Genomic DNA, 19,182 nt, shown 5'->3' with positions numbered 1-19,182 from the left:
CTAAAATTCTGGTGTCTGGCTGAGATTTAACTAAGTAGCTTAAAATTCAAACAACAAGCATCTGGCAGCAAAAATAATTGCAAAGTATTAAAATTAATCATTTGGGAGCAGATTTAATCTTTAAATTGAATTTCCTCACAAACATAATTCGTACTAATTGTATGCAACAATTATAGGATAATTTAAAGTACATTATTGTCTTCACAGTGCTTTTATCAATACCTATCTCATATTTCTACTAAATAAAATATACCATCGGCGGCAATGTCGCAATTTTATGAAAATTATTTTATCAACCAGCAATTATTTTCGTCTTAACTTCTTCCGTTTATCTTTCCTTTAATCCTAATTATTTTGATTACAATTTTCGATGTTTAAATACTTTTTTAAAACACTATCGACATTTTAAAACTAACAATATTTGCTTCGTTTGATTGCCAAACCACAAAAAACTTCATCACACATCCTGATTTTAGACACAGTGATAGTTTTTATAAATCGTTTTTCCCACATGTACTGTTTTTTTACCATAAGTTTTTTCTAGAATGGGGCACATAAAATTTACTTAAAAATCTGTAGTGAAGCTGTGTAAGTTTTTCCCTAATAAAACAATTATTAGGGAAAAACCAAACTAAAGGGGGGACTTACGATGTTACGGTAGTAGGATTGTAGGTTGCAATGAGTAAGGGTGAATCAACAGTCAACAGCTGATATCTGAAATGTATTTGCATTATGGTGTAGCTTTTTTTTTGTCTGTATAGACTGCTACTTTTTTTGGGGTGCAAAGTTGTTTTATGTTTTTAGCCATAATTATAAGACCTATTAGTTGAAAACCTTTTTCAGGAGTCAGAACTCATAATATTATGTATTCATAATATATTAATAAACGAATAAAAAATTCGGGAGTGCATTTTTTTGTTAATTGCCGGAAAACTGTTTTTCGCAGATGTTAAATGTTTAAAACAAAATTATCAAATCATGCCAATATTTTAACGGATACTATTTGGAGTGGTCCCGGTAAGTGTTGAGTGTCCAAGCATAAGTTTTAGGTTTTAATGACATTTTTTAAAAGTAATTTTATCACATTCAATGAGTTCGGTCCAACTTGAGTCCCGATCCCAATTTTAATGGCTTTTCCCCTTGTGAATATCCATCAATAGCAATAATTAAGGTTAGGTTACTATTTGTTTTACGAACTATTACAGGCAGTAGTCGTACAATAATACAATATGTATGTGCGCAAATGCTATGTTAATAGTGTATCCGATTCGATAACATTATCAAGTTTCGACGATATGCTATGACATTTGGATTTTCAACGTGTAAAAAGTAACACTAAGATTTGCAAAAGCAAACAAAAAAAATTGGAAATTCGAGCATTGATCATTTTATACATTGTTTTTGTCGTTAGATCGACGTTTTTTTCTGCCTTAAATGTATGAATATTTATCGGTGGAAAAAAAAAGATACTCAGACATTCTTATGTGTGCACAATTGCCGAAATTTTATGTTTTTTTGAAAATATTTTCGATTTATTCCTTTTAAAAAATTGACTAAAAAGTGACCAGGTGTTAAAGCACATAGGTCATGTGGATCCGATGATAAAGGCGATAATGGCTCGAATTAAGAATGCCTTCAATGTGCGTAACTAAAGTATGCAATTCTTCAAACGTCAAAACTTGCTGACCAAGAACATGTTTTAAGTGATGTTTTGTACTGTTTATAGCGCTTTCCCATGTGCGGTACGGCCGGTGGGTTAAAATGCCACTAACACGGTATACGATTCATAACAGCCGATTGCGTATTAACATTATTGAAAAGTTCTTTTAATTGACGCGCGGCTCCAATATAATTACTGCCACAATCTGAATAATAATTAACTGGTTTACAACGGCGTGCGACGAAACGGTCCAAGGCGGCTAGAAACGCATCCGTTGGTAGATCAGACACGATCTCTAAATGGATGACCTTCGCGGACATACAAATAAATAAGGCCAAATAACATTTGTGTGCACGGGCATTGCGGTGGCGACTTTCCTTGACCATATAAGGACCTCCATAGTCCATCCCGACATTCATAAAAGCTCGGTTGGATTGAACGTGCGCTAATGGCGAATCGCCCATCAACGGATTAGGGTGTTTGGCCTTATGACGTACACGCGGGACACACGTATAAATAAAACGCCTTGTCGCATCATTGACATAACTACTTTTGGACCGGCATGCAAACATGATGGTAATGTTTGATCATTAATTCAGATAGATATGACGTGTTTTTGGTAGTAAGATGGGACGATTTGCGTCGGCATCAAGCGACGCGCTGCGAAGGCGACCGCCAAAGCGTGCAAGTCCGTCCGAATCAATGAATGGTGCTAACTGAGTTAAGGAAGCAGGTGTAACGCCACTATGATTTATTAATTGCCTTTAAGTTCGTTAAAATATCTTTATTGAGTCAACAGAACGGCCTGTTTCAAAACATAGTGCAGCTCAGAAAATGTTAAAGGACCGGTCGGTGTAGACTTGAAACAAAATCGTTATACATAGGCAAGCGTCCTTTGCATTCGTGTTAGCATAGAAAAACGGTGTAGAATTCGATCGGCGGCGGTTTATTCGAAAAAAGTATAAAGTTAATTTTAAAAAACTACAAACAACAGGATGTTTTTTGTTTATTTTTAAATTCTGATTTGAAAAGTCCTATCCGGGTATTCCACTTCTTATTATATAAATAAAACTAACACTTCACTCCACCCTTCCTACCGTCCTCAGTTTTAAAATTAAAAAGTAATTAGTCAAGACTGATAATCGACCGGTCAAGAGTTTTAGCCAAATTTTGTTAAGAAGAGTCGGTATAGTATTACTAGTTCATTGTTTTCCCAGCCCATTTGGCTTATAATAACTTGTACTTCTTTAATTATATTATGTACTACAGTGTATGGGGGATTTGTAGATGAAAGTAAATAAATGTTTCCTATTTCACTAGGAACAGAAGAAAAATTTTCGAAGTCATTGGTTTTATAGAAAGTTAGTATAAGGGAGCTGGTAAATATTTCATTTTGTATTATGGCTTCTCTTGGAATTGATGGGTGGATAAGACAATGAGTATAATGAAAGTGCATGAGTGCGTATGATTACAGGGTGTAAATTATTTTTTTGAAAAGAGATAAGTATTCTGCGATAGTTTCTGTTTCAATCGACAAATAAGTATTCTTTATACTGGTTTCTTTCTAGTAGATGTTGCTGTATATTTTCTGTGTTAAATTTTTATAGCTAATAATCTGACAGATAACAAGTTGGCATAGTTTGTATACGTTAATGGCATAGCGAAAGTCACAATTAATTTGTATATTTTAGTGAAGTTTGACAAATGTCTCCTGTCTCATAATATCACATAATATCCCATAATACCACAATGGCTCACAAAGTGGAAACTTACCTTAAATCCTACCAAAAGTTAAGCAAACATATTTACATTAAGGAGGTACACTAAACCAACCCAATTAAAACTAAATTACCAAATAATAAACTCGAATAAAAGAGACCAGTCTATTAAGTATCTTGGAGTCTACCTAGACGAAACACTTACATGGAAAATTCATATTAAAAAAAAAAAATTAACCAAGGATAATCATGATTAAAAATGTTATACCCTCTAATTAACTACAGCTCATTACTCCAGATCAAAACTTCATTATTACTCTATTCAGCGATAATAAGATCTCTTACAGCACATACATGTCTAGATGATGGGCATCATCTTAAACAAACATTGTTAAACTACAAATCGTTCAAAATAGGTTCTTGGGAATAGCACTAATAGGTCCTTGGTTTATGCGAAATAAGTAACTCCATAACGACACCGGTATACCATTTCATACAATTTCATGCAAAACTCAACACAAACGAGGGAGCCAAACATTTTAAAATTGGCAAAACAAAATAAAAAGTAGGACATTCAAACATAGTTAAACTACAAATAGTCCCTGAAAATAGCCCTAAAGAGTCCCTGGTTATTTATATTAATTTAATTCATTGATTATGGTTGATATTTTAGTTTGGAAATCGACAACTGTTTTATCTTATTAAACAATATATTTGTTTTTATATTTCATCCAGTGGTAACTCTTTATTCTTTAGCTTCTTTACCTACAGATTAGCTAATCAGTCTGGTATTGCAATTTAAATTTAAGTTAAAAACAGTATGATCAATTTCGTAAAATGTATCATTTACTCTCAACATACTGCTCTAGATCTTTTTTGGGTTCCACTAAAATATTACAATGACTAAAAAACGGAAGAACAAAATACAATAATACAAAAAAATATAGTACACCATTATGTATGTCTAGTGAATACTCTTCAACTAACAAACACGAATATTTATGAAATTTTGTCACTCACAAAGTTTATCATGAGTCAATATAAAAAATTCTAAAAGCCATGACAAATATACTTGTATTCCTATTAATTCTTTATTTTGACTTCAGTGCCACTAGTAGTCTTATACTACCCGTACTTCATTGAATTCCAATCGTCTAAAAATCTATAATATTATGCATTTAAAGAGTGCTGTTATTCTCTGCGCGGTGTATTTCTGTACATCTGTATGGGTAAGATACTTATATATTCAAATAATATTTTTTAAAAACAAATATAGTTAATTTTTAAATATAAACATTCCTACTCGAGTTACAAAAATTAATTCACTTCGCAAAATATTAAAAAAACTAAATATTTGATAATTGTATAATATTGTAAAATAAATAAAAATTTTTTTTAAAAGGAAAACTATAAAATGGTAGTAAATTTCTCAGAAAATGAGTGTACAACTTAAAATGGATCGCCTAATACTAAGTGTTAAATTATAACTAATTATACTTTATTTTAGAGCACTGGGCTAAATAGGAGTCAAATAGAATTATGTATTACATTATACGAAACTGAGATTGATATCCCAAACATTTTGAAGAAGGATTTTGGTATTAAAATTCCGGAAATTTTTTTTAATTTTGACCCAAGTAAGATATTATTCAAATAGCTATTATACTCATTACATCTATAGATAATTAACGCTACGTTATTGCATTAATATAGGTTTATACGTGGTTAATTACATTCTATCTAGTCAATAAATAATATTTATTATTACTTAACCATTTTAATAAATGTTGATGTTTTTTAAACTATCAATTTGGTTGAAAATAAATAATGATATAAAACATAGAAGGTAGAATTACTTTTTAAAAATATAATTAATCTGGGTTAAAATTTAAATATGCATAAGTACTTAACATGATTAAGTAACTACTTAATCAGTCTAAATAATTACACAATATGTTAAGCGTATACAAGTTAACTGATTGCAATACATAAATCTTAAACCTGCCGAGCTTTGTAAAAACTATTATATTTGTTATTAAAACTAATTGAATACTTTTTAATTTGTATAGCTAAAGAAAATTTTGTAAATTATAATGAGTTATTTGTGGCGTTAGCGTATAATGAAACATTTGATCACTTCGAGGTAATTAACTAAAATAACTAGTTTAACAATGAAAAATATTAACTATTAACAAATATCAAAATAATGTAAAAACCTTATTGCGAAATAATAATAATAATTATTGAACTTAGGAACCTACACTGATGCCCATGGAAGTAGAGTTGTACCTCGAAAAGTTCGTCACACTCTTAAAAGATAATAAAAATTATGGATTTCTCCCTCATAAACAACTATTACGATTATTTAAAGAATTAAACATAAAAAAAAAAGAATTAGAAAAGGCCGAAAACTTAATTCCTAAGGACGAAAAAGGTAATAATAAATTTAGATCGAGAAAGCGGTTTAATTCAAGTTAACAATCTTCATTTATTTAATTTTAGGTCATGCTATAGCTAACCAAGCGGAATTCTTGTTGATCATGTTAGACATTTTACCTGAAGTAAGCCAATACTTGTGCAACGAAAAATAGTATCTCTAGGGATTAATAGGGGGGAAATCATTGTATAATAACTAGAAATACCCGCATAGGATTTTTAATATCAGGATTTAAAAAAAACTCAACATCCCACTACTCATAATTGTAATATTTGAAAATTTACCGTATACATTTTTCTGAATAAAAATATGTATGCTAAAATGTGATATAAAAACAAAAAGTTAAAGAATCATAACAATAGTAGTTAATAAATTGTTAAACACTTTACAAATGCTTAAAATGTCTTTTGAAATTAGTGTACAGCCGTTCTAATATTTTTCCTTTTGGCTTACATTATAGGGCAATGGTCTTAGCCAAAAACAATTAGAAAAGTTCGTTGGATTGTATAATGAAACTACTACCAGTTCCATCGATCCTATAAAAATTAAAAAAATCTTCGAAGAGTTTGAAATGACTAGAACGCCCCCTAAAGAGTTATTTCGATCTAACCGTAAGAATAATATATAAAAATATGCACGTTAGATACATTTTGACTTCCTTTATAGTATATAATTACAAATTGCACAGGACCCGCTGCTAAAGAGTTGATGGAGTTATTGATCGTTACGGCAGAACGTTCTAAGACAGCTCACAGAAACGTAATAGGACTTATTTTTTACCTATTTAAAATTCTTTACTGTCACGCATTATTATCCTATTATTTAATTATTTGTTACGCTGTACATAATATTATCTTGGCAATTCTTCAGGAGACTTTGTTAAGTACACCACAGGTTAGAACATTGGTATCTAAATTCAAAATAATTGACAAGAACAATAACGGTATACTCTCTGGTGAAGAAGCGATAGAGTTTGTGACAGATTTTCTCATTGAAGATCCTGAACTTTTGACGCCGATTAATTTAAATAGTAATTTGATAAAATCACTTTTAATAATTGTATCTAAAAATTTGGTATTTTGATTTTTAGATATAAAAATAAACGTTGCCCATTACGTATTGTTCCATTTAATTGAATTGCGCGAAGTACGAGACGATGGCAGCTTGTTAGAAGAGTTATTGAAGAAATATGAAATAATACCAAAATAACTACAAAATCATGTGGTAGGTTTTTGTTTATAATTGTGTGTGCTTCAAATGAAAACTCGCTCTTCATAATATTTTAATCGTATTCTGTAAAGCAAAATCTGACAATAGTTTAGAAAGCGGTAATAAATTATTATAATATATTATACATTTTATTTAAAATGTTTAAATTAATTTTTTTTTGTCAACAGCCTAATGTTTGGTTTGCAGCAATTTTCCACACCTCAAGCTAATTTATATTTCTTATTTTATAAAATTAATTAATTTTAGTATTTTAAATGTTATGCTTTAATAGAAATTAAAATAATTTGATTTTGTTTTGTCACGGGGTCTGTAATAAGTAATATAATGATTAAACGACTTAGTAAGTAAAAGTAATTGTTTTTAATTAAATAAATAACATATTGTAAATTTTACAACAATATTTCGTTTGCAATCAATCAAAAAGATTAAAAGTTCGATTTTTCCTTGCAAAGTGATCTAAGACGGCGCACTTTTATCTGAGTTCCTAGTTCACTTAGATTACTTTTTTCCCGGAACGCTACAAAGGTGTTTTTTGGCTATATATTTTAGAATGTTATTATTAGTTATGTTATCCAATTTTATTTTTTAGCTTTGATGTTTTTTTTTTTTTTTTTCTATAATAACCGGAATGTACAAAATCAGACAACTAATCTAAACATTGCAAAAAATATTTGCAAATGACGTTTTGCTATTTAGTAATTTAATATCAATCAATAAAGAATCCTAAATAATTACTGTATTAATAAGTATATTCTATAGTTCAAAGTAGACATAATGATTTTCGAAAAAATGCCAATAAGTACTACACTTCTTAGAAATGGGCGAATTGGGCCTCTTAAGAACAATAAGGTATCATTGCATAAAATATAATATACGAATTTTCTCTGTTACTAAATATGTTTTGTAAATCGAACAATCTGGCAATATCAGTTTTTGTAATGTAATAAAAAATAATTTTTGTTTGTAGTTGTTACTAGTTAGTATTAATCATAGCTAACTTAAACTCATTTCAAGTATATAGTTTCAAATTTCCTACAGTATGAAACATTTACCAAAATACAAACTACAATTAGAAATTCTTAGGTTATAAAAGATGCACACTATTTACTAATATACTTAAGTGCTCAAATTGTGGCCTTCAACTTCTCTACTGATATACATTTTATAATTATGTATTATACGTTATAAACTAGCTATACAAGTTTTATCAACATTTTTAATTTCAAGATTTATAATAAATATATATTATTAAATAAAATAACACACATACTTATTTTTCAAAAAAAGAGTGATATCAGATAAAATGAACATCTATTGATTAAACGACGTCATTATAAAATACAGTCGCTTAAATTCAATTTTACAATAATTTAATTACTAATGACATACATGATGAGAATAATGGGTACGGATAGGGTCTTTAAAAAAGTATTATTGTTACTGAGCTCGATAAAATGACTTTCAAAATAACGTGTTGATAAAAAACTATAGATGGTTTATGATGGAAACAAAATACTTAGCATAACTATTTTGTAAATTATAGAACCTAAAATTACATTTTTATGAGACAATTTTTTAGGAATTCCGTTCAATATTCGAGTGTATGGTTTGGAATTTAATATTTGTTAAGTGCATACCTGTTATCATATTAAATTTTTAGTACTTTGAAAGTTTTTTTACAAAATTTAATTTCACTCGTTATATTCAAAAATGTTATAGGTTGTTAGACATTGAGTTTCACATTGAAACTAAAAGTTTACACGAAAGTCATGTAAATTAATTTTACCAATGATCCATTTTCTGTTGTAATATAAGTTGTTCATAAAAATCTTTTGTGTTTTTAGCTTCAACTTGAGTGGTTTTTTTTAGTATTTTATTTGTACAGTTGGAAGGGGTGTATGAATATTTATTCAATGATTTCATAACGCAGGTTTGAACAAATATTTTAACTCTAATATAGTTGGAACATTAAAACATGTTTTTTCAATCTCTTATAGCTTTGAAATTGTTGGTGCTTCTGTTCTACACGTACATTAATGAATTTCTGTGTTCTAAATAACTATACTAGTATGCATTTTAAATATGCTGTTATTCTCTACATGGTGTATTTGTTTACATCAGTATGGGTAAGATAGTTATTTCTTTAAGATATAGAAAACTAAAAAAATATATACTCGTATATATATATATATGTATATGTTGACTATTGAATATACGGATTATAATTTTTAAAACGACTAAGTTGTTTATACAAAGACAATATTGTAAGATTAGTTTGTGTTATTTTTTTTGTATTAGTTTTCGGGATAATATTAATAATAATGGTAAATATATGTACATGTATACTTTAGTATATTTTAGTTAATAACTACTAAACAATATTAGGTCTCCGGGGGGCGGGGACTTGTCGAGTTTTGGGATAAAGGCAACGTGTGAAAAGAGTAATTTTTAGTACTATTATAGAAAATTCATAGACCATTTTAGAGCTAATTTATTATACTACTTTAGCTTGGAAGTCGACAATTGTTTTATCTTATTAAATAATGGGTTTTTTTTTTTAATTAATCCTGTGATAACTCTGGTTTCTATAACTACTGGTAATTTAAAAAAATAATATGTAGATTTAGCTAATCAGTCAATTTCATAAGATGTACTATCTGGTCCGAAGATACTGCTCTAACTAAGAATTGTGATTAAATAAAATATTACAATGACCGAAAAACAGAGAAAATAATATAGTACACCATTATGTGTGTTTAGTAAAAATTCTTCAACTAACAAACACGAATATTTATGAAACTTTGTCAATCACAAAGTTTATCATGAGTCAATATAAAAGATTCTAAAGCTATGACAAATATACTTTCTGTCTTTCTGTTATTTCGTTATTTTGACTTCAGTGCCACTAGTAGTTCTATACAACACGTACTTCATTGAATTCCAATTGTCTAAAGAACTATACTATATGGATTTTAAGACTTCTGTTATTCTCTGCGCGGTGTATTTCTTTACATCTGTATGGGTAAGATACTTATTTCTTTAAATAATATTTCCTAAAATAAATATAGTTATATACTTCTTATATAAGGTGAGTTATATAACATAGTTCTATCACTTATGCGTTAAAACCTTATGGTCATATGCTATTAAAAGGTAACGTATATGTTTGAAACTTTTTAATTTAACAAAAATTAAATTGGCTAAAAATGTTAAATCGTCGTTAATCAGTATTGAGTAATTACTTATCAGTTTTTAAATATTTGATAATTTTATAATATTATAAAATATAAACATTTTTTTCAAAAGGAAAACTATAAAATGGTAATAATATTCCCAGAAAATGAGTGTACAGCTTTAAATGGATCGCCTAATACTAAGTGTTAAATTATAATTAATTATACTTTATTTTAGAACACTGGGCTAAATAGGAGTCAAATAAAATTATATATTACATTTTACGAAAGATTTTAGTATTGAAAATCCGGAAAATGTTATTAACTACGACCCAAATAACATATTATTTAAATAGCTACTTTATCTATAGATAAGACATACATAATGTCTAGCGAATACTTTTCAACTTCCAGCGAATTATGTAAGTGCAATTAAATAAGAAAGTTGCGTTTTGTTTGTCGAACAAGGAACACGAATGGTCCGCTTTGTAGTGCTGAATTCACGTGTTGTGTTTCATAAATATTGTATCATGAAAAATGTTTTTACTAACAGTGGAAGTGTGTTAAGCTGCGTCTGAGATCCTACAAGTAACAATCAACAACATTTACGATTAGTCAAATTGTTGGAAAATAAAAATCAATATTGACAATTCGGTGCACGTTGACTACTCCCAGAGACGCTAAACCAACAGATAATCCTACAAAATGATCAGAAAAATATCTTGGAATGCACCCAAACACGCGACTTAACTGGAAATATCATGTACGCAATAAAAAGTTGCAATTCAAAGAAAAAATACGTAAACTGTTTTGGTTAGTTGGCGACACTCAGCTCGGACCTAACCAGCAAACGTCTCCTGTATGTATAGATCGTTAAGCCGATTTGGATCTATGGTATTCGACTGTGGGATTGCACCAGTAAGTCTTATATCGAAAACACCCATTATTGACAAAACATATCTCTTGTTGCAGCATATCGGTATGATAAGAACGAGATCATCCACCGCGATCTGAAAATAATATTGGTGCAGGATGAAATTACCCGATTTCCCGCAAACACGCAAAAAGACTGAAGTTTCACTCAAATACAGCTGGCATAACACTCCTTCACAACTCGCAAGACATCAGACGACTCAAACGACTGAAACCCTTCGACATAGTCTAATTATTATATTAAGAATGGGGCTACTTCACTGGAAGTATAACCCCACACATGTTTTTATAAATAAATAAATATATATACATATATATAAATATATAAAGATTTTCTCACAGAGTTTATATAACGTATATATTTTACTATCTTTTTAAATAGAGAACAATATATTATAACATTTTGAATGGTCGATAACCAGTTTCAGTTTATTGTTAAAGTTAAAAGAGTTTATAAGTTAGGATAGGAGAGGAAGTGCGGTTGGGAAATGCGCGCAGATAAAAATAAAAATACACCTTTCCTCCTGCCCTAAACTTAAAACTCCAAAAAATAGTTATCCGAAACTGGTTTGCCCGGTCAAAAATGTTTAGTACGTTATTCTCAACTTAAAAAGTTAATAAAATATACACTTCGTTACCATTTGAATTCAAAAGTTGCTATCAAAAAAACTAAGTTTTCTGAATAAAAATATATAGGCTAAAACTGCGTAAACAAATCAAAAGTTAAAGAATCATAACAAAATAGTAGTTAATAAATTGTTTAACATTTTACAAATGCTTAAAATATAAAATGTCTTTTGAAATTAGTATACAGCTATTTTAATATTTTTCCTTTTGGCTTACATTATAGGGCAATGGTCTTAACCAACAACAATTAGAAAAGTTCATTGAATTGTATAAACATAATAAAACTAATAACGGCTGCATTGATCCTGGGAAAATTGAACAAATCCTCATAGAGTTTGAAATAGATGAAGAATCACAAAAAGAGTTATTTCGATCTAGCCGTAAGAATAATATATAAATATAAATGCACGTTAGATACATTCTGATTTCTTGTATAATATATAACTTGCATAGGACCCACTGCTAAAGAGTTGATGGAGTTAATAATCGTTACGGCAGAACATTCTAAGACAGATCACACAAATGTAATATAATTTGTTTTTTACCAATTTAAAATTTCTTTGTTGTCGTGCATTACTTCCCTATTATTTAATTGTTCGTAACGCTATACATAGTTTTACATTGTAAATTTGTTAGAACAAGATGGTGTTCTGTGCAGAAGAGATCAGAAAATTGATAACTTTCTTCAAAAAACTTGACAAGGACAAAAACGATATACTTTCCGGTGATGAAGCGAAAAAGTTCGTGGAAGAATTTTTTGTAACAATGAATTTAATTAATGGTAATTTGGTGAAAATGCTATTTATGTTTTTATCTAAAAAAATGGTATTTTGATTTTTAGGTATAGAAATAAACGTTGCCCAATACTTATTATTCTTACTTATCCAAAAGCACCAGACACCAAACGATAGTTGCTCGTTAGAACAATTATTGAAGATATGCAAAATAATATAATTAAAAAATCGTGTGGTAGGTTTTTCTTTATAATTATATGTGTTTCAAATAAAAACTGTTTTTTAATAATATTTTAATTGTATTCTGTAACGCGTAATCGGACAATAGTTTCGAAATAGTATCAAAATCCATATTATCTTTTTGTTATGCTAATATATACGATTCCAAGTTTAAGCTTAATGGTAAAATGTATGAAAAATTTCCTAAGCAATGAGCCTTAATAATTTCTATTCTGGACGCCACTAGTTTAAAAAAAATATTCACTTTTTAAGTTTTTAGTATTTTAGCTTTAAAATATCGTGAATCACCACTATCTAATACATTTTTATACTATTAACTTTAAATCAGTTTCCTCAAAATGCCTTTTCAAAACGATAAACATGACATAACATACACGACGAAAAATGTATTTTATCTATTGACTTTTTGTTAATATTTTCTCTAAATGTATAAAAGTAATCATAAAAACTATTTTTGAATTATTGAAATGTTTAAATTCATAATATATTATTTTTTTATTTTTTTGTTAACAGCCCAAAAATTTGGCGGCAGCAATTTTCTACACCTCAATTTATGTTTATGAATTCACATAATTTAGTTCTTATAATATTTAAAGTATCACGCTTGAATGTCCAGTATACAAAATTAAAATAATTATGTATTTTTTTCTTGTCACAAGATATATGAAATAATATTTAATATAATGATAATCGATTCAGTACCTAAATGTGATTGTTTTTAATTAATTAAATACCTATTATAATTTTGAAACACTATTTTTTCAGCAGTCAATAGAAAAGATTAGGAGTTAGTTTTTCCCATGCAAAGTGTTCTAGGACGGCGCCTTTTATCTGAGTTCCTCGGACACTTAGATTACATTCTTACTAGAATGCTTTAACTGTGTTTTTGGCCATATAATTTAGAATGTTATTATTAGTCTACCTTATCTACTTTTAGTTTTATTTTACTTTTTAAAGTCAAATTTTTATTGATTTATAAAATATATAACTTAAAATAGTTCATCAAGACAACCGTAAAATGTATTAGGAATTGGCTATGCAAAATCTGATGAACTTTATTTACTTGGTGTCCAACGGATGTCCAATATTTTTTTCTAAACAGAGGCCCGTAACTTTCTTTTTCTCCAAGATGAGTAATTAGTTAATAGTCCTATAGTTTGAATAGTTTTCCTAACTTTTTATCACCAGTAAGTATACCATTTGAATTATTATTAATTAATAAAATCAACCAATTTAGACCCTGTGCAAAAAAAAAAATAAGGCAAATAATAAAAATCAAGTTTTCCTTCAGAGCGTGCTTATGCATATTTGTAGTTGCACACCTATATTCAATATACACAGTACTATAACAGGAATTAAAATAATAAATAGAACTTAACCTAACCTGGCGTACTTTGGTCTACATGAAAAAAAGTTATCATTACCTCAGACGTTTGTGAAATAAGTACCTAATTGAATTTAAAAAAATTTGGTTTTAGTCATCACTCCTCAGGGTTAATACTCCTTTTTTACAAGAAAAATATATGACATAATATACATTATATATATATATATATAGGAAAATGTATCTAAAAATTTTGATTTAACATACTGTTCAGTATACTGATACTGTATAGTATAATTTTCTGTTATTCGGTAAATATAAGTTATAAAGTAAATGTATAATCGTGGCACCTAGTAAGTACAACAATATATAATAAATTAGTGGCCTGACATTATTAAGCAAAGTGACAATCCTGTAAAATTCGATAAGGATTTTTTCCCTAAAATTGATTAGATCATCTATCGATTAGTTTTAAATGTATTTCGCATAATATGATCCAAACACAATTGATTATCATTATTTGTATTATTGATTATACGAAAATAAAACTTACTATTTATTTTATCATTTCAAAAAAAAATTGTTTTTTAGAAATGTATTATTATTTTTAAAAAAATCCCAATTTTTTCTTTTATTTTGAGACGATGAAAAAACCCGTTTTTTCTGGAAATGTTCAAAAGTTATGATCCCTTCACCCTTTAACTATTAAAGGAGTAGAATCTTTTTCTATATTTTTAGTATTTCAAGTCATTGGTCTATATCTGTTCTCAAAAACCCAGATTGAACGTAGGTCGATTATTATTAAAACAACACCAAAGCGGTTTGATCATATTATTTACATTTCATAGGTAATAAAATAATATAACCTATATGGCTCGCTATTATGGTATTGGTAAAAATGTGTATCGCTATTCGCTTGGCCTTGACGCTTTAAGTACAACGTTTACAGTTTGGGAAAACGGTGGGTTTCTGTACGTAAACTATTACCATCGTACACAACATTCATATTATTTATAAGCCCCATCTGCACATATGTTTGCCTGGCGCGTGGAACACAGGCCTAGATTAATAACGAAACCGATCCACATTATACATGCAAAATTATCCGTAACATATCCTAACGTTTAATTAGAAAAATATAACAAAATACTTAATACAACAGTATAAATACATTGAGTATAAAATTTGCAAATGTTTGTCATGAACGTTTTGGTTTGTAATAATTTTAGTTGTTTGTAACTAAAAAAGTCTACTTAAATAATATTGAACGCTGATTGAGATTTGGTAATTTTTATCGGTATAAATGCCTCGAAAAAATATTTCTATCAGAGATTGATCCATATACTATCATATTATTGAGTGACGGTAGAAATAATATTATAAGGAATGATGTAGAGTTATAAGGTGTTTTTGGTAAAATGGACGTTGTCGTTCCAAATCTACACCGTACAATATACACAAAAAAAAAAAATTGTTATTTAGGATGCAAATTGTAAAAGAAAAAATGTGTATATCATTAAATGCATATATTACGAATTTAAATAAATAAACGAAGGTGCACAACACAAAAAACGGACCAATTAATTTTTTATTTTGACGACAGGAAACTTATAATTTTTAAATTCCAACTGAAGCGGAGGAGGAGATATAGGAGCTATAGGTATATAGTGTATACTGTAAGCTCAAATTCGAATCTCTCGCTAAAAAACCGTAGAAATTTAGATATTTTTAACACACTACCTTTAAGTTTAAAGGTTTTAAGTATCCCTTACCCTCCCCAACCCTGATTTTATATAATACAAAAAATAATAATTGTAGATACATCTATAAACTATTGAACATTATAAAAAAAATATATTAGAAATTCATTGCAATGTATTCGGTTAAAGAAACAAAACACTGCTAGGTAACTTTAGCCAAGTAACATTTGGCATCATGGGAAACACCTGAGTACACTGTGCCTGAGTATATTGTGCGATTTTCAAACTTTTTGGTGTGTAATGCCATTATAGTACATAGCACATATAGCTAGTGACCAGAATTCATAAAACAAATGTACTTGAGAAAAAATATGTTCTAAGCTAAGTACTCATAACTGTAGTGGGAGTCTAGTTATCTGTCAGATCGGAAACGATCAACCTACCAAAAATAGCGAGTGTCCGGCACTGCTTGCTTAACGATTCGATTACAATTTGTTTATACTTAAAAAAAAAATGTCCAAAACGGTTTAAAGTCAAGTGTCCGGTGTTGCTTACTGTCGAGTAAGCAATGTCTCACTCCATGCCTAGCTATGTCATTTATACAATTGAATATATTTAAACAGAAATTAACTAAAGCCATACAAATGTGTTCGTAATATTTTTCAAGATCAAAGCAAAACTATTATCATCTACTGGTTCTCGTTTTATCAATTTCAATTATAATCTGTTTAAAATAATATTAGGTACATTTGACAACGTTTAACATAGTACATTTTAGTCATGCTATAGTACAAATAAATCAATAAGGTTTAACCGGAATTTGTAAAGATTACATTGAAATTGTTTTATATGAAACAGCAGTTAACGTTAACATTCTGTTGGAATCTTTTGTTTGGTCATGTCAATTATAAGCGCAAAACATTGTTTCAGTTTTATTTTTAATATAATAAATTATTTTCAAATAGCATTAAGGACGAATGCATAACTTGTAATGGACAAACTGTATGGCATTGTGCGATGATGTAAGTTAAAAGGAGTAACTATAGTCCAGCTGATATTGTCAGTGTAATTTAATATTCTCTATGCCATTTTTAAAAAAAATTCAAATCAATTTCGATTTTTAGCTTCGATGCTTGTTTTTAAACTTGAAACTTAAAAATGTAACTTAAAGGTGCCATAACGTTAATGATTTCATCAGCTACATCAGAGCTTTAGCAACTCCTCATCACCCAGGGTTTTGGGATTAGTTGAATCCTGGAAATTGTTTTATTACAATACAATTTTGAGTACAGAAAGAAGCAATCGGTACATAGTTTTAGGCTTTACTAGTATTTGCGATGTTAATAAAATTCTCTGATTAATACACGTGCGCACAATAATATGTAAAATTGGTATTAATAATTACTGACACAAGTATGCCATATGCCATATTAAGACGTAGACAGTAAACGTTTCTTTGTGAATAATGGGTAATAAAGGTTAAAAATATCAACTTTTAAAATACAAATTTTAATTAACTTAAAAAAAACCATACGGAAAAAAAAATTCAAATTGTTTAAATCACTTAAATTCCTTTAAAATATGATAGAATATATCGAAATTGATTGTTGCAGTTTCTTAATAGACAAAGGAATAATGAAGACACCCGACGACTAGAATATCTAAATTTGTCATTTTATCATATTTTAAAGAAATTTAAGTATTTCCACAATCGTGGGTTTTTTAACATCAAATACAGCATATTACACGATGCCTATAGCAATGTAATCAATTTATTACAAAATACACCTCGGCAGTATTACATTTATCGTTTTATTGATTGAGCAATTTGACACAATAAGTCGTCATGCAAATTTATGTGTTTATGCATAAACACTTATAGGTAAAGTCAAATCAGATAATTTAGTTTTGCTTTTACAAAATGTAAAGGCGTGAGTACAAATAAAGAGAAAGACAAAAATCCAAACAATACAGAGGAAAGTTAGCGAACACCCCCCCCCCTCCAAAAAAAAGTTAAAAAGAATACTAGAGAACTGATCGTCCAAGAACCTATATATGCAACATTGCAGCCTATATCCCAACAGGGAGTTCTTTAAGTAATATTTTTAAAAGATCCTTTTGAAAAAAACAAAAACTAACTTATTTAATTAAGAATAGGGTAAGTATTTGGAATCTAATATATTGTAAGTGTAAATTTGGCAATTTAAATAACTGGGATTCTAAATTATAGCCAGCTAACAAGGGAAAATCAGAAGTTAGTCTACTCTTGATAATGGTTACAGCCCTATTCTAATGCACAACAGTTGACGGGACTCCAAAGATTGACTTGGACACGGATATGAAATGACTTCTGATATTATATATGAAACTCTAGAGAAATGGTATTTATTAGAAAAAATCTAGGCGTTTGTATTTGACAGGGCTGCTAGTAATACAGGTCGGTTAAATAGTAGATGTCATATTTTAGAACAAAAACTTGACCACGATATTTCATATTTCGCATGTAGGCATCGTGTGCATAAAAAAGTATTGTAAGATGTATTTTTTGAGACTTTAAATTGAAACGAGTAAAGGGCCACATGTTGTTCTTTTTAAAAAGCTCAAAAAATTACAGTAATACGAGAAAATATAATACACACCATTGTGTAAATATTCTTCACCTTCCACCTTAGAAGCGAATGTACATCGTGTGCGAAATTAATTAGCAAACACATAAGATTTATTAAATTTTGTCACTCACAAAGTTTATCATAAGCCAATATATAAGACTATAAAAGACACGACAATTCTTATTATACTTGTTTTGATTTAATTCGATATTTTGACTTCAGCGCCAACAGTCTTTCCATTCTCACGTACTTCATTAAATTTCAATTATCTTAAAAACTAAACATTATGTATTTTAAGAGTGTTGTTATTCTCTGCGCGGTGTATTTCTTTACACCTGTGTGGGTAAGATACTTGTTTCTCTAAAATAAATATAGTTATATACTTATTATAGAAGGTGACCTATATAACATAGTTCTATCAATTATGCATTTAAACTTAAAATCGTATGGCCTTATGCTATAAAAGGTAACGTTTATGTTTTATTAACTTTTAAATTTAACGAAAAATGTTGAATATACAGATTATAATTTATAACGACTAAGTTGTTGATACGAAGAGAATATTTTAAGATTAGTTTGTGTTATTTTTTTTGTATTAGTATTCGGGATAATATTATTAATAATGGTAAATATATGTACATGTATACTTTAGTATATTTTAGTTAATAACTACTAAACAATATCAGGTCTCCGGGGGGCGGGGACTTGTCGAGTTTTGGGATAAAGGCAACGTGTGAAAAGAGTAATTTTTAGTATTATTATAGAAAATTCATAGACCATTTTAGAGCTAATTTATT

General features: G+C 28.7%; 1 protein-coding gene across 2 annotated transcripts; it reads left to right on the top strand.

Annotated features, from left to right (window-relative positions):
• The first annotated feature begins 9,057 nt into the window (after positions 1-9,057).
• On the top strand, positions 9,058-13,367 carry LOC126833977 (uncharacterized). 2 transcript variants are annotated; one of them, XR_007685024.1, is made up of 6 exons: positions 9,058-9,171; positions 12,002-12,158; positions 12,232-12,302; positions 12,415-12,518; positions 12,620-12,747; positions 13,266-13,367. XR_007685024.1 is itself a non-coding variant. In XM_050565607.1 (6 exons), the coding sequence occupies exons 1-5, from the start codon at positions 9,082-9,084 to the stop codon at positions 12,730-12,732; spliced, it is 576 nt and encodes a 191-aa protein (XP_050421564.1). In that variant the 5' UTR covers positions 9,058-9,081; the 3' UTR covers positions 12,733-12,747; positions 13,266-13,367. The 2 variants fall into 2 exon arrangements, 1 of the variants encoding a protein (XP_050421564.1); XM_050565607.1 differs by having other exon boundaries at positions 12,415-12,559.
• Positions 13,368-19,182: the final 5,815 nt, after the last annotated feature.

Source organism: Adelges cooleyi, unplaced genomic scaffold, assembly GCF_023614345.1.
Source record: "Adelges cooleyi isolate 19-005CV unplaced genomic scaffold, UGA_ACOO_1.1 ACOO_flye_CR_arks_rails_tigmint_CR_PRNA_1, whole genome shotgun sequence".
NCBI classification, from domain to species: Eukaryota; Metazoa; Arthropoda; class Insecta; order Hemiptera; family Adelgidae; genus Adelges; species Adelges cooleyi.
Note: the sequence above shows the minus strand (reverse complement) of the source record. Positions and strands in the feature narration are given on the sequence as shown.